Consider the following 23,867-nt stretch of genomic DNA (forward strand, 5'->3'; position numbering starts at 1 on the left):
TGATGTGCGCAAATAGAGGAGGGCAAGAACTTCACCCAACCTTGAGAATGTGCCACCTCTAACATAGACATGCGGGAAGACAGCACACATGAGGCAACCACCCATCTTAGCTCACCCAGCCTTTGATTACCTTTGAGAAATGGCATGTGGACTGCACATGCACTCAGCCGCACGCATAGCCATGCCAAGCCATCGTGGTGCCAAAGGCGGAGACATGGAGATGCACATTTGCCTGCCTGCATGCCTGCTGCTTGCCTTTTCACCAACCATAAATTAACCAGCAAACTTTTTCTACCTAGCAAACACTAAAACAACACATACAGTAGAACCTCATCGATATGATCCCATTTCGTACAATTTCCTGACGCCAACGTTCATGATCAAGGGCATAAAAATGATCCAAAACCATACTTCTTTTTTACTGGTTAACAAGATTCCAGAAAACCTGATCTTTAGTCAGCAATATCCGGTATAGTATCACCAAACTGCGATCGTAAGGTACATCTTCCAGCCACTAGATTCCACATAAAAAACAAAGGTGTGAGGTATGCAAGATCGAGAGCAGTAGATGCCTGCAATGGTAGCTTCCCTGCAGTACTCTGCAGTACTCCCCCACCTGTGTCACCTGAAAGTGCCACCAGGCACTTGGTTTCCTACTCCAGTAGCAGCACATTTAATCACAGGTTGTTGCACGTTGCCATTCACAACTATTGCTCAACCCACTGCGATAAGCACCTTCCCCTATTTGTTCCACAGCGTGTGTGGCATAGGAAGTGTACTGCATGCCTCCAGTGGGTGATACGCCAAAGATGCCATTGCGGCCTTGAGTAGGTGGCAGGAAGTGAGAGTCATGGTTCACTCTAGTGGCATCGTATTCCGGCATGGTCGGCCAGCTCGACATATTTTTTTTTTTCTTCATCCCTGTCCTAAAATAACAAGTGTCTCGGATTGCTCAGGGGCCCTCGAGGTTGATGTGTGTTGGCATATGGTGCCGCAACGTCCTTGCCAAGTGGGCATATGAAAACTTCCCACCAAAATATATGCCCAAAGAAGCTGCTGACTCAGGCTGAATCCCAGGAGCACGAACCAAAGCTTGCTGAAGCCGCAAAACGACAACATGTGTTTTAGCCCACTCGGGCCCCAGCAGATCGGTGTGCGTCAGCGTCTCATGCTGCAAAACTTCGCAGATGTACACTACAGCTGAGTCTGTTGAATTACTTAGGAACATTGGATTGTATGTCTTTCCATTTAGTACATTACTTTGTTGCATTTTACTCCAGAACATGTGAATGAGGTTCTACTGTACAGTGCTCAATTAATGAAATGCAATAGCATGAACAGGCGGTAGTATTTGGTGCACTGAGCACTTGAACCTAAATGAAGTCGGAAGGGGAGCAAATTTTGTTACATCCATTATAGCGCTTTACTGAACTATACGCCAAACAGGGTGCACAATTTAGAAAATGCAAAGAAGGCTACTTTGTGGCCCGCTGGACCACTACACGACCACATTTGTGATTAATCCTTTGAGGGTTGATTTCTTTCGCCATATGTGACTGCACAGGGTCGATTTTTGTTATTGCAGATTCCGATTCTTCTTAGGGACTTATTTAGAAAAAAAAATAACAATTTTTCTAGGGTGACCGTAAAATGAGGAACAAATATTTTGCATTGGTATATATGCACTCCTCATTCATGAATAACAACAATAAAAGAGGAACTAAACTTATCAGAATTAAAAATTTGATGCATATGCACATATTCAAGGCTTTGAAAATCTGCACACGAGAATGTTTGGCAAGCCTCAAATGTTCCTGCTTTTATACTAATACGTATGTCCATAGCGTAATCGAACTGCGTAGATGCGCGCACTCAAGAAAACTGTTTAGTTGTGTGCCCATCAAAAGAAGCAACACGTGTGACAAAGTTCTGCTAATCTTCACCTTATCGCCTAGGGCTAGGGCACTTCGTTTTTGCGAGTCTTAAAAAAGAAAAGGAAAGAAATGGAAACGCATGCACGGCGGCATCCTTCCTATGCGCACCCCTGTGAGCACTAAACGAGCAAGAAACAAGTGGTCGCCCTTTCAGCGATTAGGAACGAGATAGCCATCAGTTTCCCAAGCGCAAAAGACCGAAACTGCCCGTGAAACAAAATCCAAACGGCCACCCACCCGCGCACATGCCAATGCGTGAGCGGTAGTATATAGATGCACGGGAGCAGACGAGCTAAAACAAACCGCGTAACGAAAACCGAGAGAGGGAAGCATGCGAAAAAAATTCCCTGTATCCCAACATAGTGGCAGCATATGACAGAAAAGAAAACGTGAGGAGATTGGTGCGCTTTTTAAACGTACAGACAATGCCGTAATTATATGACATCGACCATTTTCGGACTTGTTCGTGCCGCCGTATATTTACGTCACTGACCGTCAAAGGGTTAAGTTGTTGTAATACAACAGCAAAAAATGTTTGGCAAGTGCAACACATGACTTCGCAACACCTGATGCAGCAGCCTCTATGATAGCCACTTTCTGTTACAATGTGATGGTCTTTCGCTTGTTTTTCATTCGGCTTGTTCACATTGTCATGAAATTGGTGAAACGGCAATGTGGTAGGAGAGACGTCAAGCTGCCCCGGCAAAACAAGTCTGTCATAGTCAAGCAGCTTGGGACACACAACATACTGCGTGACAACTAAACAGCAGCTGATTCGCTGCCCTCAAGCCATGCCAGCTTAGCCTGACCTGCTATGCCTAGCTGTTCTAGGCTGCATGGTGCACCGTCATACAGTGCACTATATAGTTGCAGTGGGAGGGAGAAGCCACATGGTAGTGAGCTTCTGCTTGAGTGCGATAGTAAGAAAGACCAGTGTTACTTGACGGTGTATTTGATGCAGGAGTTATTGAACTGCAGCGCCGAACTAGTGTCAATCACCATGACGTAGTAATCCGTGCATGACGGTCCTGTATTTGTTGGTTTGGGAGACGAATCTATTTTGTTGTATTTAATGGGAGGACAATTTTAGTTTGTTAAAGCGAGATTTTAAACACATGGATCTCTATTGGGACTTCAAGGGAAATTGCATTCAGTACTTCATTATAGCTACAAATTTCATTAATCCCGTTTTGTTATAACGAGGTTTGAGTGTATGTTGATGTAGAGGGCACCTCTCCACTTGTGGCTAGAACAGAACAAGGGTAGTGCAGCCTAGTTGATACCTTGCAATTTTTCATTAGCTCCTGAAGCACATGCACCTCACACTGTCCCAACCAAGTGATAAAAGTGCCCAAGTTATTGCATTTGTTCATAAGAGACTGCACCAGTTTGGTCTGAATGCCAGGTTTTTGTGCATATAACCTGCACAAAGAACTGCATAAGACAATCTTTAAATCTTGGTTAAAGCATTCCTGCCAGAATGATCAACTCAAGGCAAAGCTCCAGAAGCAGCTTTGCTTTGCCCTGTTTGGTTAACGCTGCTTCTGCTGTCCTGCTCTATGGGGGTGCTGCATGGCAGCACAGCAGGTTCATAGCTATCATCATAAAGCCGCAGCAGAACCTCTTTGTAGACAAATTTCCTGAACTGCTTGTGCAGGCTATATGCACGGAAATATGGTCAGTGTGTACCTTTAGCAACCTTTTAACATAGTACGGAAACTTGCTGGTGACGAAAGCCCCTTGGTAGAAGCGAGGCAATGGCATGAAAACTTTTCCTGGGTTGGAGCTGTGGATGAGGCCGAAGAAAATTTTGTGCATGCAGGCACAAGACAGGCAGCCAACTGCAAAATCTTGCAACAACACGAAACAGGATGAGCTGGCTGCTTCAACGGCAAGCTTGGCCTGGGATGTACTACAACCATCTGCTTTGGCAAGTTATTTCCTGCCATTGGGAGTGGAGAGGTGGTCTGTTCAAGAACCGTGGAAACTGACTGCCGTGGCGGGGACGATGGCACACGTTTATCTGAATGAGAAATGCTTGGTCTGCAAGGTATTCTTGATATAGTTTCGCTAATGCCCCATGAGTCTTCCCCGGAGGATGAATCACACGCCAGCGCTAGGGAAAAGAGAAGGAGATGTGCGCAAAATAGTGCCACTCAAGAATGTTTGTCGACTTTTGCATTTCTGCATGTGCACGGTGCAGCGGTGCAACATGCAAGTTGATGAGAATGGTGGCAGATACTACGCAATAATAAACTTAACACAGGTGGCTGTTACCAGCACCTGCTCATAGTTTACAAAAGATACAGCAACTGACCCATTTCTTTTTCCTAATGATGCACAAACCTTACTAAGTACGCAATGGCTTCAGTGGAAGCTTTCTACAATTAAAGAACTATATGCTGCATAAATGTCAGCACTGCAATGTTGGTAATATGCTGTCTTTGATCCCTTACTTTGTTGTAAAATGTTCAGTGCTCTACAAGCAGGACACCACTTGGTTTGATGCTATGGGCAAAATATTTCAAGATGAAACATTCCCAGTGACTGAAACATTAACAAAGGGCCCTATTCATGGGCCTGACTTGGTCAGTCATCAGGATAGGGGTCACCTGGGAGTGTAAAGTGCTGAGGCCTCTATTCCAGGTGTGAAATTGATTAATAAGAGATGGGCTGCAGTATGCATAGATCATCCCTTTACAATACCAAAAGGCCTCTCGTATCATGAGAGGAAGGAGGCTCGGTAAGTAAAAAAATAAATGCAAGAACAAAAAGACGGGCTCTGCAACATTGCTTGAAGTTCTCGCATGAGCCTAGCCATGACGCCATGCACAGTCATGACCGATTATTTGGATACTGATAATTCAGATATGCACGATTGTTCAGACAGCTTGGTGGCACTGCAACTAGTTAGCAGACTCAATCTATAACGACGACCAATATTTTGGACACCTTACTGCGTATCGTGCGATAATTCGGACTCCCACAACATGACTATGTGCTAATTTCGCCACCAAGACTAGCAGAAATAGCTACACTTTTGTTCCTTAGACTTCACCGGCATGGCCATCGGCCACGTCGCCAGCACTCTGCAAAACCGAAACTAGCGATGCACTAGTCGGTCTAGTAGAATATGTGCGCAAAGAAAAATAGTTTCCAGAGGTAGCTATTGAAAGATACGTTTCATTTTCATGATATTTCGCATTACTAGCACAGGACGCATCGACGGGCAACAGCGCTTTCGCACTGTGATTATGCACTTACAATGTTCCCATGCCGCATTATCAGTTATAATGATGAAGTCTGGCTGCTGGGCATCCATGTAAAAAGGTAATGGAATGCGAAATTCTTGAAAAGAAAAAAAGAAAAAGTGAAATAGGAGCCGCTGCACGATAGCCTGTCACCCCAGCTGCCGCTGCATGCTTCTCTCCATTAGAGATGCATGCCAGCCTCGCGCGTATCTCTCCCGTCACCCTTCACCCCTCCGAACACGAATGGGCTGCGCCCGTAGCTCTGTGCCGCGCCACCCTCCGAAACAGGAATGGACTGCGCTAACTATGCTGACAACGCTGCCGGTGCTGCTTCCAGATACAGTGATGTTCCTTGTAGAGAATTTTCCCTTTTTGGGGAAATTTTCGGCCACAAATTTGGATGAAAGGGAAGGAGGGAGTCTTTGTGATATTGCAGGGAATTTTAAGATTGATGAAGTAAATATTAGAATGATGCCTTTGAGCGAGCGATCACTATAACAAACCACAACTCACCCTTTTCTGTGCACAGGCTAAACTTGGAGCCGGTAGGTTTCAAGTTCTAGTACAGTAAAAACCTTGTTAAGCCGTACCTGCTTAAACAGTAGTTTTGCTTCAAAAGTAGTAAAGTCAAATCCTCACCTCAGTGGCCATTAAACATAATGCGATTTTGTATCCGCATAAACCATACCAGCTTATTGCGTATGTATCAGTAAACACGCAGTGTTTCTACTTTTTGTCGCTGAATCACGCCGGTATGTCTGCTCAACAGAACAACGAGCCTCAGAGATCAGAATAATCCCCAAGTGCAAACGCAGAGGGCACTTGGAAGGGTGAAGCAACATCAACATCATTTTGGCGCCGTGCCAGAGTCGGAGCGTTGTGGCCCGTGTTGTGGTGTTGTGCAAGATAGGATAAAAACCAGGTGCTCAGCATAGCAGAAAAATTGGACATCGCTCGTGCTGTTGTACGTGGCACAAAGAAGTCGGTGCGTGGCATTTTGAACGCGAAGGAGAAGTTGGTCGGTAATGATGCTACGACCACAAAAATATGTCAGCAACGAGGTTAGAATTTTTGCCATTGTTGCCTCTGTTATTGCCAAACCATCGCCTAACGAGAGTGATTAGGACGACACGGAAAGCGATAGCACGGGCGATTCAGGCCTGACAGTGGCAGATGCTGCGTGTTACGTCAGCCTCATGCGAGTGTCTGCCGAGAAGAGGGGGCTGGCGGAAAAGCTGGCTTCTAGCTTGAGTGAGTTTGAGGCCGCCGCCGTCACTGCTAGCCCACCATGGCATCAAACGACAATAACATACTTTTGTCGAGCGAAGTGAATAAATATTGGATGTCTTCTGCCCTTTCACTGCACTCCCTCATTTCGTTTTTGACAGGTAAGTGGGTGATCTCATGCTATTTCGGTTAGTACATACCATAAACACCCGTGTATAATACGAGATTATTAGCATCCCAAATTTTTGCTTCATACTATATGCGGATCTGAACAAAAATTTCAGTCAGAATTTTGGGCTAGAAGTTTTGGTTTTGTTATTGCTGCGTGGCTATGGCTTGACTTCCTTATTGCTGCATGGCTACAGCTTGGCTTCCTTATTGCTGCATGGCTACAGCTTGGCTTCCTTATTGCTGCATGGCTACGGCTTGGTTTGGTTATTGCTGCGCAACTACAGGATCGTTTCTTTATTGTTGAGCGCGTACCCTGGCAGCACACGTGCAAACCACGCTTCGCGAAGTGCATCTTTTTTTATTCCGCATTGAAGTACCAAGGTGTCCGGACCACGAAAACAGTACTCGGCTACTTTCAAGAGAAAGGTTATTGTAGCCGCACAGGACATTGGCAACAGTGCGGCTGGGAGGCAGTTTGGTATCAACAAGGAAAGCATTCGCAGCTGGTGTCGATAGAAGGGAGCCCTTTTAGCGTGCACGAAGAAGCTTTCGCGGCCTGAAGAGTGGGACATTCCCGGAAATCGAACTCGTCCTGACGGAGTTCGTAACGCCAACAGTGAGCCACGCATCTAGCTGTGAGCGTGGAGCTTATGCAGGCAAAAGCTAAGGAGCTTGCAAGAGAAAAAGGGCTACCGAGCTTCGCTTTCAAAGCGAGCAAGCACTGGATTTATCGCTACATGTTCCGTGCTGGATTTTCCTTATGCCGCCGAACTTCGATTTCGCAAAAGCTGCCAAAATCGTTTTAAGAGCTGCTTGTGGCTTTCCAGCACCATGTTATTTCGCTGCGCAAGTCTCAGAACTTCCAGCTAGGGCACATCGGCAATGCTGACCAAACGTCGGTTTATCTGGACATGCCATCACCCCTCACCGTGCACGAAAAAGGCTCTAACCGAGTTTATGTCTGATCCAATGGCAATGACAAAACACGAGTTACCGTCATGTAGTCGTGCACGGCAGACGGACGCAAGCTCCCGCCCTATGTCGTCTTCAAGCGCAAGACAGTGCCTAAAGGTGAGGTGCTGCCAAAAAATGTGGTCATGAGATGCCATGAGAAAGGCTGGATGAACAAGAATCTTGTGCTTGATTGGATAAAGTCCGTCTGGTGTAGGCGGCCTGGTGCACTGTTGTTGTTCCCGTCCATCCTCGTGCTGGACGCATTTCGTTGCCATATGGCCGACTGAGTGAAGAGGCTGTTGCGCGAATCCGGCACTGAACTCGTCGTTATCCCAGGTGGGATGACGTCTCAGCTGCAGCCTTTAGATCTTTGTGCGAACAAGCTATTCAAGGAAGCCGTCAAGCGGTGTTACGCAGACTGGATGCGCTCAGGTGAGCCTGCAGTGATGCTGACCGGGTGGCTGAAGCGAGCTTCGCCAGCCAAGCTATGCAAGTGGATTGTGGGCGCATGGGCCAGCAGGCCAGAGGACCTCATGCGTCATGCATTGAAGAAGTGTGGCATCTCCAATGCGCACAATGGCACGGAGGTTGAGTACCTCTGGGAAGATATCCAACAAGGAACTACCTGAAGAGAGCGCAGCTAAGGAAGACGGCAATTCAAGTGCGGAGTGCAATTTAAATGTTTTCCTCGAGTTTTTCTAACTCGTATTATACACGGATAAAACTTTTTTTTCCATTTCGCGTCCCAAAAATTTCACCTCATACTATATACGGGTTCGTATTATACGCGGGTTTTTACGATACTTTTTCTGAGCTCCGGACAACTACAGTTTAACGAGGTTTCACTGTAGCCAGTGTTGTTGAAAAGCTGGTGTGCTGTTTCGGTACAAAACACGAATTGCAGTTTGTTACATCAATATTTGATAAGGTAACCTACTCAGAATTGCTAAAAAGCGGCTAGCCACCAGTGTTAGTTCATGCTATACAATTCTGTCTATTTGGAAGGTATGTCAGGAACTGACAATAGAAAGTACCAAATTATACATTAAGTTCTTGTATTGCTGTTCGGCCAAGATATTGAATAAATTGCAATGTTTTTTTTCTTTTTTTTTTTTAGAAGACACACACACATGCATATGAATTAATTCTGGGGTTTTACCTGCCAAAATCACGATTTGATTATGAGGCACACCTTAGTGGGGGACTCCGGATTAATTGTGACCACCAGGGCATCTTTAAACATGCCCCCAATGCACGGGACACGAGCGCTATTGAATTTTGCCCCACCGAAATGCGGCTGCCACGGCCGGCATTCGATGCCGCGACGTCATGCTTAGCAGCGCAACACCATAGATGCCAAGAAATCGCGCTGGCCCTGTAGGAATAACTCCAATAGAGAAAATAGTATGACATACGTTGTTATTGCAAAGTATATTGCCGAGGTTTCAGCTGCTGGACCAGCCTATGTGAAGGTTATGCACTGAAATAACATTTCAGTGCATTCCCAAGTATATACATGTGCAAGGAGATTTGCGGGGATCTTTTTTTTTAATAAAGCAGGGAAAATTGTCACAAATGGGGAATTTTCGTGCATAGAAATGGAAATTCTGCTGCAAGGTACACTGCCCAGATTAAGGCAACCTACCCAGATTGCTCGCTGGGTCAGGCCCTCACAGCTGGTTCTTTATTCTATGGCCTTCGTTCTGCACAATTCTGCTGACGGATTAAGTTGCTCATGCTTGTCTTTGTTCGTTGGGATTCATCGATGAAATGGAAGATGGCTGATCCACCTATTGATCATCAGCAATGCATGACGTTGCTAGTGAAAAGAAAGCGCACTGCTCTCGATTTGGAAATAAAGTGTTTCTAACCGATAAGGCAATCATCGCGAACGTGCTTGCATCGGATAGCGACAGTGATGGCCACGATGGTAGCACTGACGCGGTGGGGTAGGCTGCCTCAACACTGTCCCCGCGGAAGATCCTCTATATGATTCAGTCCCCCATTCTTTTTTTTTTCGAGGGACCTTCTGCTTCACTACATGGAACACCTGGATGCCTTGGAGAAGGGTGTTGGCAAGCTTCATGTAGAGCAAGCAAGGCTGGCGGACATGCAGTTTTCTCGTGCAACCCAGCGGGAAGCACGTCGCGAGATGCTTGTGGTGATCACGTCCCGGCGTTTCTTTTGGATTTCTCAAGCTGAGATGCTGCCGTGGCAACCTTCCCACATTGTTTAAAAGGGGCCTTTTGGGGCCACCAAAGCAATGCCTTGACAGAGCTCGTATGTCACTTGCCGCCCATGACCTCTCTTTGCACTTGTTATAGAAGTGTCATTCTTGAACGTTGACAGCCACGCCTTGTTAACAACATGCGATCGAAGCACACGGGAAGCAGAGTTAAATGAGTCGACACGATCAAAAGTCGGATGGAGGAAGGTGGCGGGGAGGAGAACTGGCCTCCCCGCCATCACATTTTTCTCGGAACAGCCACGCCATCCACCATTAATTTTTTTTTTTTCATGCAACCCAATTATAACAATTATCAGTTATGACAACGAAGTTTTCGTGGCACTTGAATATTGTTATAAGTGGGTTCGACAGTAGTGTGCTTGGCAGTATGCCAAGAATGCTGTCACTCCTAGACGCCGATGCATATTGCGCTAGTCATGCGAAATTGAAGGTACCTCAAGAAGTGATGACCTGAGAATAGGGCACACATTTTTTGGCCACTTGTGCAACAAAGTCACTTATATTTAGGCGAATCTGGTATTTAGGACTCTCCATGATTCAGATGTTGTGGCAGTCCCCGATGAGTCCGAACTATCAGTTGGCAACTGTAGTATCTTGACACTGTCTGCCTAGTTAACGTTTTGTAGAAAAGATGGGCTATGCCGTGCCTTAACAAGCCAGCCAAAGACTGAACATACCAAGATTCAAGAACCTTTACAGAGGCCCAAAGGCCCTATAATCAACCTATTAGTGCAAAATGAACAAAAATAGCTTTTAAATAATATTTTGTCCATCTAAACTCATTTAGCATTTCCCTTTAGTATCCCTATAAGGACACCTTGTGGTGCCTGTGGAGGGGAATGGCCCCCCTCCTCAACGTGAAGCGAGGTCCACCATTTCTCATTAGGTATGCAAAGGTAACCACTAGGAGTGTTGAAAAAGTGAAATTTACTCTTCACAAATATGAATATTCATGGAAATACGAAAAACAGATATACGAATAATCAAGAAAACAACCTTTGAATATTGAGCAGAACATAGAACAGTTTTTATTGAAAGGCTCACCTGAAGAAGTAGAAGCCTGGTTGAACATAGGGCACTCTCGGTCGGTGTTGATGTGGCCCCAGTTGTGGCATTTAATGCAACGAACATTGCGCACAGGAATACCAAACGGCTGATCCCGAATCTCCTTGTTGTCCTTGGCAAAGCTGCAATGGTAACAGATCCCTCTTAGGTTTATGGAGCGCCAAAACAAATTGTGAAACACACTTCTTTTCCTGTCTACCTTTTCTATAGTCTTACACCATAAAAGAGCAGCTTATTTTCTATGATCCACACTTATCAGGCCCTTTGGAAATTTTAGTTATACACTGGAAGTTGTTAGGCGCAGTCTCACCAGTGTCCTACCGCAAAATTTTTTCACCTGGTTCATTATTTGAGGAAATAGGAGAAATTGAAACATTGCATAGCTATGCTGGAACGAGGTGAGCTTCGCTGCCCAGTCTCTTCCTTTGCCTTGACTAGCATCTGCAAGCAACATTCCTCCCCTGGCATCTCCCATACAGGAGCCGAGGGACCACATCAAGTTTACGTCGCGAGCCATGCCACCCTTCTTCCTTGTCTTCACTTTTTGCTCATTCTGCACTGGATGATTTACTGAAGTCACATGCAACAATCGCTGAAATTGCAGGCAGCAGACCTTATGAACAGGTGTCTGTGCATCTGAAATTATGATTCTGTGGCAGCAAGCGAGGCTCCTTTGAGAGCAAGTACGCACAAGCTTTTGGTTCAAATTTCAACTATTTTCGGGCAATGCAGGGGTTTGCTACTTTGCAGACACATTCATAAGTGCACTTCAAGGTTCGTACCGAATATTTGGCTCAAAATTCAAGGAGAGAGAAGCAAACCTTATTCACATTCTAATTTGTGTTTCCAGTCGTAATGATGCCAACGCATTCTGGCAAGATGGTTTGTAGAGTCAGACTTCATCCAAAAATACACAACAGGTTAAAGCCAAATGACCAAAACTTACTTTCTGACAGGCATTTCTAGAGCCTAGGGCTCGAAAATGGAGCCATAACATACGCAGTGTGAACAAACTTTTTTTTTAACAAATGAACAAACTGATGCCATGGCTTGGTTACTTGGCCCAGCTTTGTCTAGCTCCACGATGGCAATGTCGATTTAAACAAGCCTGCCACTGTTGGCTGTGGTCAAGCCCCACTACAGTTGTTTACAAACACTTTCATAAGAAAATACCTTATGAAGTTATCTACTCGCATAATCGCACTTTTTGTCAAAAAAATTGCCGGAAATTCAGGGGTGCAACCATTACACGGGTTGAATTTCCCACGAAAAGACTTTTTTTTTTTTCATCCCGCATTTGCTGCGGGATGACAACAGGTTGACAAGCAGGCGGCTGCCGCTGTAACAGTGCGGGACACCAAAACAAAAATGGCGGCTGGCGGAGCATGCCGAACGCACCTAGCGAAATTTATTTTTTTTCGCGAGTACATTACGCGTATTGAAACAGTTTTTTCCATATCAGTAATGAATAATATTGTTAATATCGGCAAGTCTGCGGCAATAACATTGCCATGTCCACTTTGAAAGGACAGAAACAGAGATGGGCGTGCTTAGCTCCCAGTGACATAGAAACACATTGCGGGTATGCTGCGGAAATTGTGGCATTTGTCTTCACTACTATCCTAATACGGCATGTTTCCGCTAAGGGTGGGCAAATATCTTAGCTGTGTTACAAGCATCTATGTATGAATAGGGTACACTTCTAAGGTATCAGTGTAAATGTGGCTACTATCGTTGCCGCTCGCGATTTGTTGTGTGCCCACGGGTGCAGACGAGAAGAATTAAAAGGTGCCTTTTTTGTTGTTGTTGACCACAACCATTATAAAGCCTACAAATAATAAAGCCAAGGCAAGTTTGGTTGTAGCTTTTTTTTTTTTTTTTCATGGAAGTGTGGAAAGTGATGAAAGGAATAAAATGGGGCATCTGCTTAAGAATATTTGGTGCGTGCAGACTGCTTGGTATGTCTTGAAGAGTCGTTCGCGTAGCATTCGACAGCATTCGACAGACGGTAAGTGCAATCATCATTACCTAGACTTGGCACACGACATATCGCTGCGGCAAGTTCGGGGTGCGATCATTATGCAAGTAAATACGGTACCTAGGATTGGTCTCCAATAGACAGTGTCCATGGCATAGCCCTGATGTAGAGTTTCTTTGAATGTTCAAACAGTCGCAACCAAAAACCCAGTTTTCAAGGAATTCAAGAGTTTTCATGAAGGTGTATGAATCCTGGCATGATCTATGCACTGTGCTTGTCTGTTTACGATGCCCAAACCTGGTAAGGGGTCCTTTAAGGCTGTTTGAATGCATGTCGGAATGTCATGTGAGGGCATGTCACAAATAATGCCAGCAAGTAAGGCTATGACTGGTCACAAAAAAAGTCTCAACAGCAAAAGACATAAATGAGCATCAGGCAAACAACCGACAAGAGTGTTCCTTTAATGCTATCATTCTACTACTATTTCTGCACAGTTTTGTGAAACATGGACCTTTAAGAAAAACTTTGTGTTTATCTTTCAGTCACATGTGGAAGGGTGTTCAAATAGTGAAATTTCCCAATCAAATATGAAAGCTTGCTTTACAACACCTCAGCACTGGTATATCTGTATGATGTCATAAATTTCGAAGTATTTCCATTTACCTGGGCCATATTAGAATGGCAACATGCCATGAAGAAAAAAATTGGCAGGGTAGTTAGTCTCAGTTTAGCTCACTACACATGTAACTGGCTAGTGCAAATTGCAGCCGTTCATTACTGGAAAGAGCAGATCGCCCCTCTGCCTCAACAACGCAAAAGGCTTCCCGATCTACCATAATATGCGTTCTGGAAGAAAGCGTGGATGACATTCAATGTTTTCACTGAGTGGTGCGGGCATGGGATGCAGAAGTTGGAGATATTACGCACTGCTGGGCTTGTCTTCTTGTAGACAAGAACTTACCATGGAACAGCCTTTTAACTTGTTTCCGTGAGCCACCTGAACGAATCCAACCCAAACCACCACTTGGACGGATCTTTACAATACGTTTTAAATTTGCAAGGGTTGATCTAGAAAAATAAGGTTCCCAAAGAGCACCAGCCACACGGGAAAGTGCAAGGCAAAATCCGGCAACACTGCTGCGCACGGCTGTTCCCTAACTTCAAATTCGCCCTGGCCGTGCTTTGCTGCGCTGCTCATTCTTGGTTCAGCAGCCATCTGATATGCAGGTTCCCACTGTTGATCCCGCCAAGTGCGAGACTTATTCCGTAATTCGTTTTTTGCACGCCAAAGGGACTCCACCCATGGATATTCATCGTCAGTTGACGGAGGTGTATGGCGACAAGTGTATGTCCGTTCAACACGTCCGAAAGTGGTGCAGGGAGTTTATTGCCGGTCTGAAGGAAGTCCACGATGAGGAACAAAGTGAAATACCGTCAGCTTCGGAGGCAGTTATCGAGATGGTTCAACGTGAAGTGCTTCAAAACAGGAGGATCACCGTCCTTGAACTTGTTGCTCAGATTCCTGCGAGTTCTTATGGTACAGTGGAAAGAGCTTTGACTGAACAATTGGGGTATCACAAGTGTTGAGCTCGATTGGTACTGCGGCTATTGACATCGGACCACAAGGAGAAACGCCTTGACTGTGCTCGCCAGTTTTTTCAAAAGTGTCAAGAAGATAAGGAAGGGTTGCTGGATTCCACTGTTACGGGAGACGAAACGTGGGTGTTTCATTTCACTCCCGAAACGAAACAAAAATACAAACAGTGGCGTCACCCAGAGTCACCAGTCACAAAGAAGTTCAAACAAACTCCTTCTGCTGGCAAAGTCATGGCCAGTGTTTTTTGGGATCGATTTTTTGGAACATGGGACAACAATCAACTCGGACAGTTATTGTGCAACACTAAGAAAACTCAGGCGGGCTATCTGGAACCGCTGGCGAGGACAACTGGCAGCCATTGTAACGCTGCTTCAAGACAACGCCCAGCCTCGCGTCTCCTGTCAAACCCAGGAACTTTTGACAAACTTTGCGTGGACTGTCATGCCCCACCTACCGTACAGTCTAGACCTCGCACCTAGTGATTATCACTTGTTCCCCAAGTTAAAGGAACAATTGAGTGACCAACGCTTCCGGAGCGACGATGAAGTCAAAGAAGAGGTGAAATGCTTTCCCAACGGGTTGGCGGCGGAGTTCTATGACATTGGGATACAGAAATTGGAGCACCATCTCCAAAAATGTGTAGAAAAAATCACGATTATGCAGAAAAATAGAGCAAAATTTCATCTTTCCAATGATGTAATGGGAACCTTATTTCTGGATCAACCCTTGTGATAAAAGCACTGCACACCACATCCGCACTTCAAGGGAAAAAAAAATACCATTGCAGCAGCAGCCCACAAGATTCACTGCTGTGCAATTTGCCACTTGCAGGTCCATGCTGAAAGCATTTCATTCAGGCTCACGTGGTTGGAACGCTCGCACTTGGACAGTGGGGATGGACTCGGATGTTCTGCAAGCTGAAGGCCACTTTCGAAACTAACAGTGCGTGTGCAGTGTGTCGGCAGTCACTGATGCAGGCTCCGGAGGAGAAGGGCCAAGAACGAAAAGACATACCGGCCGTGAGGTGTCGGAGCGGTGCGTGGCATGCAAGATATACGCAGACTTTTTAGGGGGGTCGAGTAGCGAGAACGACGGGTTCCAACAGGAAGTCGATTCCGAAACCTGACAACAGCCCACCTGGCTCGCTGCCCATGTATGACAATGAACCGTTTAAACTGTGTATTGTTGGCATTGTAAGAGACACGTGGCTGGGCACAGGCACGTGATTAGCAGAACAAGTGCGCTGATAGCAGCACAGTGCATCCATTTTTACCTTGGCTTTAGTAAAACCACACAACAAGCACCTTGATGCATGCGGGGCGCACCTTGGTTACGCATCCAGGTGGCACAGGCTTTTAAGGGTTAGCGTTGCAATCAGTATGTCAGAGACCATTTTGCAGCGCGAGCGACTTTCAACGTTTGAGAGCAAAAACTTAGTCAACTTTTGTGCGTTTGACATGGCCGTGGGGAAGCAAACTGGTAAGTTTCCGCTTTTCATGATCTCAGGAAACTGCCTAAGACTTGCAGAGATCTCAAATAAGCTTCAGATAGGCATATTCTATCCATTGAATTAGCAATATGTCGAACTATTTTGCAATTCCATTTGAGTTCGATATATCTGGGATCGACTTCAATAGGCAGAGCTACGTCACATATGGTACGTAACGCTGTAGATGTTCAGCATAACTCACAGCTTGTCATAGGCCCACGGGCATGGCAGTGAGAGACCGAGGTTATGTAGGACATCAAAGGGCAGAATGCAAAGAAGCAGGCTGCGCTTTAATGCATGGAGGTAAATGAAGTTCAGCTCAAGTGCCATCTCGAAATGTGCAGACCATCTGCAGGAGCACTGGCATCGCAATGGCAGTAGCAGCGAGCTGAATCTGGGCTCCGGCCAGTTAGCCATGACAGTGTGTCACTTGAATAAAGGTGCATTTCCTGGGTAATCATTACAGGATGGCATGGCGGCGGCCAATGTGGTGTGCCTTCTCCTTACTTCTATTGGGGAAGACTGAAGGGTGACCAGAGCAGCCGCTGTGGTATCCAGCCTTGCCAAGAGCAAGTACCGCTTACCCGCGGCTCGCGAACTTATCTACAAAGATTTGAAACTGTGATTATGAAGCGTGATGATGATGGATGGTGATAACGACTACAGTAAGGAGATAAAAAAGCGGGCTTACTCTTCTCGTGGTGCATTGTACTTGCGCTGCCACTCGAACTTGAATTCAGGTTCATCATCTTCCTTCTGGTGCTCTGAAAGACAAAATAGCAGCAGTTTGAAAACAATTTTTGATTTCACCCAAAGGGTGAATCACTGACACCAGTAACAATTATTACACTATGCTTGAGCTCCTTGGATGGCGTTTAGCAATATACAAGGGTGACATGTTCGCGTGATGCAGCATGCAAGGTAATGGCTGCTGTGCGGCAGAAACAGGGCCCTGCCAGCCATGTCAAAACGCTGGCATGACAAGGAGCGCTGCCAGCAGCATTGCAGGCGTCTCATGCACCATTGTTATGGTGCATGAGATGACACTGGTGGAAACCTATTAGGGTTTGTTGATGCCGAATGAAATTATTAGGTAGCTTTAGTTTAAAGTTTCCTGTCCGTTCTACTTGGACCAGTGTGTGCAGACATCTGCTGGGCGGGAATGCTACTGTCAGCGTGCACGACGCTAACGCCAGCAGTGGAAGGCAGAACACTGCCCTGGCTTCACCATTGATTGAGCGTGTTCACTTGGCCTTATCATTTTTTCAGCCAAATACACTTTGTGTCACTCGTGTCCCAACGGTCCTCTTAACATTCCACACGTGGGCTGTACAAGTGTCGCTAATACTGAGACATCACGTAACATCTACAGCGTAAACGTGCCTTGAGTGTCGATATATTCGCTATTGCAATGAAAAATGTGCATGTTCTCAGAAGTGTTGGCTAAAGGTTGATGGCACACCATACAGTGTCTTGATTCTGCCTATAGCTGCAACAGTGACAAATTAATGACACACACATTTTGTCAATATGTGCAATAGATATGGAAGTATGCGTTTGACATGCCATAATAATTCATTCTCAAAGCTGTCTGCATAAAAATAGTGCTCAAAACAAACAATTGTACGGAAATAAACATCAATTAATGAATAACTGGTGCTGTTTCTTGAAGCAATGGAAGTTAAATCTGGTATTATTTCTGGAAAACAAACTAGAATAATGAAAAGGATTCGAGCTGCAAACTAAAGTGTGTTCGCATAATTGTCACAATAGGTGTAATAATAGTTCCAGATAATGAAGCTGCACTGTTCAATTTCTCCAAGTTGAAGAGCTCGCGTATACTAAGGCTTAAGAGAACACAGTCAAACCTCTTTATAATAACAAAACAGGTTATAATCAAGCAAGTGAAATTCCCCTTGAAATCTTCATAAGGGTTCGTACTGCAGTACGTGCAATAATGGATACGACTAAGTAATGGGTATAATGAAGTTATTTTGGCTCCCCCTTCAACTTCGCTATAACAAGGTTTTACCTTGTACTCATCCTCAAATTGCCAAACTTGTGCAATCGAAAAAAGCAACCATCGGGCACTAATGAAGCACTTCTATTTACTCAATTATATTTATTTCCTATAATCCAACAGTCACAGCTGGCTGAACTCCATGATAACTTGGGTGGGCCGCCACATAGACTACTGACAAAGTGCAAAAGAGAATAGCATTGGAATATAATTGTTACATCATCCTGCCCTTCTCGCCTTTTAGATAAAAGTTGGTTTTAGTAGGATGACACCGTTTTCTGTAACCGCGTTGTTTACTTCACTACATCGATACTAATTCAGACCTGTAGAAACTCAATCAAGTGTTTAAAAAAAAAACAGTAAAGAAAGGCACCACTGCAAAGTCTGTTAGATTATGAAGCTATCCTTACAGATCAGTGATGACAAATGTAAAGCCACTACAAATGTAAGGCCTACCTCTTTTGACACCTGGTGGGGCTTCATACATAAAATTCAGCGACAGTTTTTCCTTGCTTTCCTTACTGACCAGAGACCTGAAAAGACGCACAAGAAATTTCATCAACAAAACGTGAAATATACTGAGGGGGTGAGACATACTTTTAGACTTTACACGCAATCTGTGCAATGCATGATCGTAATATGAAATGTCCTCACAGCCAATGCTTCCAGCTTAGACCCAAGAGTTGCAAATTTTACTAAGTCCGTGATAACCATACTTCATCCCTCAATTCGTTGCTATGAAGACACGCTAAATTTTTACATGTCTTTGCAGCCTGAAATTAGCAGTTTGTGGATTGTATTCACACAACACAGAACACTTCATCCAGGTTCAGTGACTATGCCAAGTAGCTATTCCGCTGCTGTGCATGAGGTCACAGTTTAATTCCTGGCCACGGTGGTGTCGCAGTGAAGGCCAAATGCTAAACGGTTGTGTACTGAGCTTTATGGGTATGTTTCAGAACTTATCCTGGCTGACTAAGATTTGGAGCCACTTAATGTTTCTAATAGCATATGTGGTTGGGAGATGTAACACACATTAAGTGTTAACATTGCTATCTGCCAAAGTGCAGCAATCAAGTAAAACTATCAAGTTTCTCTTCTAAAGGAATAGTGTGGTATCGTGTATGGTGACTCGAGGTCTGGAAGCTCTAAAGTCGTGCAAAATAGAAGCAGCAACCTACTATTTCACACAATCTCAGCAAACCTTAACAATGTTACCTGTTGTTATAAAGGTCCTGCTCTTTCTCATACTGCAATTTCAGCTCTTCCTGCTTCCTTTTTTCGTTCTCAGTCCTCTGCTCTGCCATCCATGCCTACAACGATGCAAAAACCAAGCACGCATCGCAAAATTAACAGGTTGCCGACAGACACTCGCAGATAGAAGGACTGCACATAAGAATGGTAATGTTCTGGCTGGTGTTGTACAAGACGCGGGCCGCTTTTTCTCGTTGCGACGATAGATTGGATTGTTTACAGGTACTACTCCAGGAAGGCACATGTAACCGGCAAACGGAGGCCTCAGGAGAGCACCTGAGATTATAATAAAGGAGGCGGCGCAGGATCTCCAGGGCACCCAAGGGGTAGCGGGGGGATCAAAGGTGGAAGCCGGGCGGGGTGTATAAGATCGCGTGTCAGGGGTGTATAATATCGGCTGTCCGATGCGAATACCCCCTGGCACGCTTCAGCCTCCGCGGCCCCAACTCATGGACCAGTCCGGGTTCTAGCTTTGATGTCCCCGTTGCCGCTTTGGTGTCCTGGAGGCGCCGCAAATAATGCGAAATAAAGACACGTTGTTACAACTAGCAAACAACACGGCTGAATAAATATAATTACGTCCAGCTGCCAACTTGCGAAGCTAAGTTCAGCACTACCGCGCCCCACGACTTCTGCAACACCAGTCAGAACTTTGCCCATAAGAAAAGCCACACAAAACTTATGAACAACTAGCCCCGGAAAACCGTTGTTACTACCCTTTGCTTGATATGCATCATTAGACAACAATGACACAGAATAAATGGCTCAAGCGTACAAGTTACAAGCACTCAAAAAGTAAAGCGCTAATGGCCGAGACATACCATTGACTAGATTAAAATTTCGCCGATCACCGCGCACGCACTGAACTCGAAATCAGGCAATTCGTTTACGTGGTTAAGCAACGAAGGTAATGAGAAAGCCACTCCGCACGACAAGATCTTGTCACATAAAACACAGAATGATCTCTCTCCGCCGTAGAGGGCTCGCTCTGCCGTTGCTAAGATGGGCTAATAGGCCAGCCGACGGTAAACAGAACATAAAGAAATGATGAAGAGAAGCAAAACGAAAGAAATGGAAATCTCCCGACGGATTTCACCAACAAACTCGCGTAACTAAGCAGTGAACAGAAGCGGCGTAAGGCACCAAGGCTGCACAACAGCTATCTGCACCACTGCGCCATCACAGCAAACAGCAGCGTTCTCACCCTTTTGATGTTGTCCCGTGACGCAGGGTGAAACGGTTTTTTGCACATGTAATTGTTGTACCCTTTCCCCATGGTGATGGCTTTAAAGTGTCAAGTAGAACGCAATATACACCAGTGAACTAACCACGCATATCCGACGCCATCAACGTAACTCGCTTTACAGGCGTGGACAAATGAAAGCAAAGCAGATTTTCGCTTGCTTTGTAATGATGATGGCATCGTGGTGCCGGCTCCGCAGCAGAGTAGTCGCGAGCGTCCTCTAGCATCGGTTGGTGCAACATTTACGTAAAACTTGGCAAACATCTTGTTAAACATTTGGCTGTAGCATTACGCTTCGTGCTAGTCTTCTCTGTTAACACCTTTGCTTTGCGGTGTAACTCTATAGTATAACTCTAGTCAGGTTATTGAACCGGAAATTAAAAGCCAACTGCAACGAAATTATGGACCACATAAAAAGCCCCGTTTATCATAATTTAGACATAGAGTAGCCACTGTGGAAGTTTTACGCTTGAAATACGAGTGGGCGCTTTACAATACGCTCGCAAAAATCGTTTTTTTTTTTATGTATCGAAACTAAAAAAAAGGCAAAAAACGCCGCATTATTTGTTGCCGGAAGTGACGTTCTTTAGAAGCTCTAGAAAACAGCGTCCGGGTCGTCTGCTTCCTTCGCTTGCACCGTTTCGTCGATATTTGGCTTCTACACGCGCGATTCCAGCTCTCGCGTGCTCCGCGGTATCCCAGCTCATCAATTAAAGGCATGCGAGTGGGCCACTTTCGCTATTTCCGCACAAAAGTTCGACCAGCGCATACGGCATGCTCTTCGCCCCGGCTGACGTGGCTTTGGACTTTGTTCGAGCGCTCGCCGCATCGTCAGGTCCATCGCCGACGTCTCCCCGGTTCTTCCACGATTCTCAGCGTGCTAGAATACAGCAGTCTATACGCAGACACCGACTCAGGTCTCGCATGTCTACCAGCCACAACCTTAGTATACTTTGCGAGTTGCTACGTGCGCTGTGCCAACGCTGTTGCGCGCTCGCGATGTTCTTCGAAGAGAGAGAATAAACATTTGTATTAGTTAAATGCAGCTTTGAGAGGCGTCCTCATTCCAGAATGCCTTGAGCTCGGGCCGCGTCATGGGCCCTCCTTGGCCAGCTCCGACCCGAGGTTGGAGCTGGCCAATGTTGCCGCTCTGCAACCCCATACTATGTTCCTGAGGGACCCGGGCTCTGCGCAGAAGCGGCATTGCGGAGATAATTATGTAGGGGTTATGAGGTGATTTCTGGTTGGGTGGGGGAATGCATTAACCTGTAGAGCTCGGAGGAATCGCTCCTGCTATCTAGGTAGTGACTTATGTGAGGGTGCATATGTTCTGCGGGTTAGCTGGTAGTGTTGTGAGATGTCTTGGAACGAGACTAATTGTAGTGTTGTGTGATGTCTTGGTACGAGACTAAAAGGTGCATGCGCTCGGGTTCCGATTCCTCGGCGTAGGCTTGGTGGGTCAAATCTCGAGCCACGTGGTTGGCGACCTCATTGCCAGGAATTCCGTGATGAGCTGGCGCCCAGATGATCATGACTGATATCGTTGGCGGCTTTTGATTGATGATCTGGAGCGTAGTGGTATGAATTCTGCCGCTGGCAAAGTTGCGGCACGCTTGTTGGGAGTCGGTCACTATATATGACTTCAACCTCTGTTTGGGAGAGGGCTATGGCCGATTCCTCGGCTTGGAGGGGATTGTTTCGGGTGAGTGAAATGCTGCTCCGATGTTCTTTGTTGACGACTACGGTGGCTGTTGGGGCTGCGTGTCTTGGGAAAGACCCCGCATCCGCGTGTATGCTGTAGAGGGTAAAGTCCCGTATTGCTTGTGTATGGCAAGGGCCCGGGTGCATGTTGCGAGGTAGCTAGAGGACGTACGGTGATGTTGCTCCGGATGGCATGGGGTAAGCTCACAGTCTGAGGCGGCGGATGGCTGAGAGGGGCAGGGAGCCCCAGGCGTAAGAGGATGGACCTCCCCGCTTCCGTAACCACCAGCCTTGTTCGCCGACTGGATAAATGTGCCTCGATCAGCTCCTTGGCTGTGTTGTGCACTCCTAGTCGTAGTAGGCGTTCTGTGGACATACTGATCGGCAGGCCCATCGCCTGCTTATATGCCTTTCTGGTCATTGTGTTGATTTTCTCGAATTCCGTCGCGTTGAGTATAGCGCTTATGGAATAGCGTAAGTTATTCGAGACACGACGAAGGCTTGGACAGGCCGAAGCGTGTCCGCCTCCTCCATGCTTCTTGCCTTGGTTGTTATTCGCCGGATCATGTTGGTAACTTGGGCTTGTATTCTTAAGCTTGTGAATTAATATTGTGTTGGTACGATCCGACTGGAAAACCCTTCCCAATATCTTTACGCTCTGAGAAGGAACGATGGTGTGTCCCACCAGTTGTATGTTGACAGTGGGCGAGTTGGATGCGTGCTTCTTTGGCGGTGAGACCAGGAGTAGCTCCGACTTTTGGGGGGCGCAGCTGAGGCCGCATGACCATAGTCGCTCACCACGTCTGCCGCTTGCTGCAAGCGGCTCTCATGCAATTGCCCCGGTGGACCCTGCGGACGACCAGATGGTAATGTCGTCGGCATATAGGCCATGCCGGATCACCGGGATGTTATTGAGGAGCGGCGGAAGGCCTATTGGAGCGATATTGAAAAGGAGAGGGGATAACACTGCGCCCTGTGGTGTGCCGCGCCCACCCAGTAGGAAGGGGTTTGTGGCTTTTGGTCCCCGACCTTTAGGATGGCTTTTCTATCTGAGAGGAAATCTCTGATATAGGAATACGTACTGGCCCCACAGCCCAGCGTGCTCAGCTTCTGTAAGATTGCTGTATGCTTTACGTTATCGAACGCCCCTTTAAGATCTCAGGCGAGGATAGCCGTGGGGGAGTTGCGCGTCGCTGGTACAATCACCTCCTCATTCAGCTGAAGTTAGATGTCTTGAGTTTAGAGGTGTGGACGGAATCCTATCATCGTTGTTGGAAGTTTCCCCGAGTCATCCAGGAATGGTTGTAGCCGGTTGAGAACGATGTGCTCTAGGAGCTTTCCTACACACGAAGTGAGGGAGATCGGTCGTATAGGTTCTCAATGGCTGGTGGCTTGCCTGGCTGCGGACATTCCCATAGAGCCCAGCGGCCCAATCGACTGTAGCGCTCCAAACCACGCGCATTAATACCTGAACCACGCTTCCGTTTTCGGTTTTTGGCGCGCTCGTTTTGAACGCTAGCTGGAACGCGTTACGCTTGCTGCGTTGATCGGCGCGCCATTTTCTTTTTCTTGCTTTTACTGCTCAACCGCGTGCGGTCTTCGTACGGAATCTGTTTATTATTAAATAAAATAATTGCGAACGAACCTTTACAAGCCTCCATCAAATCTGTGCGACGTGCAATTTCATAAAGTAGACGCAGGACTGCTTGTGAAATAAGGAAATGAGGAAAAGGCC

At 46.2% G+C, this 23,867-nt stretch overlaps 1 protein-coding gene across 1 annotated transcript in view; it reads right to left on the reverse strand.

The window, feature by feature from the left end:
• Positions 1 to 20,569, reverse strand: part of LOC142572742 (uncharacterized) — a 51,021-nt gene extending 30,452 nt beyond the window's left edge. Inside the window, exons 1-5 of the mRNA XM_075682058.1 lie at positions 20,393 to 20,569; positions 19,153 to 19,247; positions 18,391 to 18,467; positions 16,606 to 16,678; positions 10,830 to 10,972 (exon numbers count right to left, since the gene is read on the reverse strand). Coding sequence (XP_075538173.1) covers positions 10,830 to 10,972; positions 16,606 to 16,678; positions 18,391 to 18,467; positions 19,153 to 19,247; positions 20,393 to 20,464 — 460 coding nt within the window. The 5' untranslated portion in view covers positions 20,465 to 20,569. The remainder of the gene's footprint in view (positions 1 to 10,829; positions 10,973 to 16,605; positions 16,679 to 18,390; positions 18,468 to 19,152; positions 19,248 to 20,392) is intronic.
• Between the last annotated feature and the right edge of the window lie 3,298 nt (positions 20,570 to 23,867).

Source organism: Dermacentor variabilis, chromosome 2 (assembly GCF_050947875.1).
Source record: "Dermacentor variabilis isolate Ectoservices chromosome 2, ASM5094787v1, whole genome shotgun sequence".
Lineage (NCBI taxonomy): Eukaryota > Metazoa > Arthropoda > Arachnida > Ixodida > Ixodidae > Dermacentor > Dermacentor variabilis.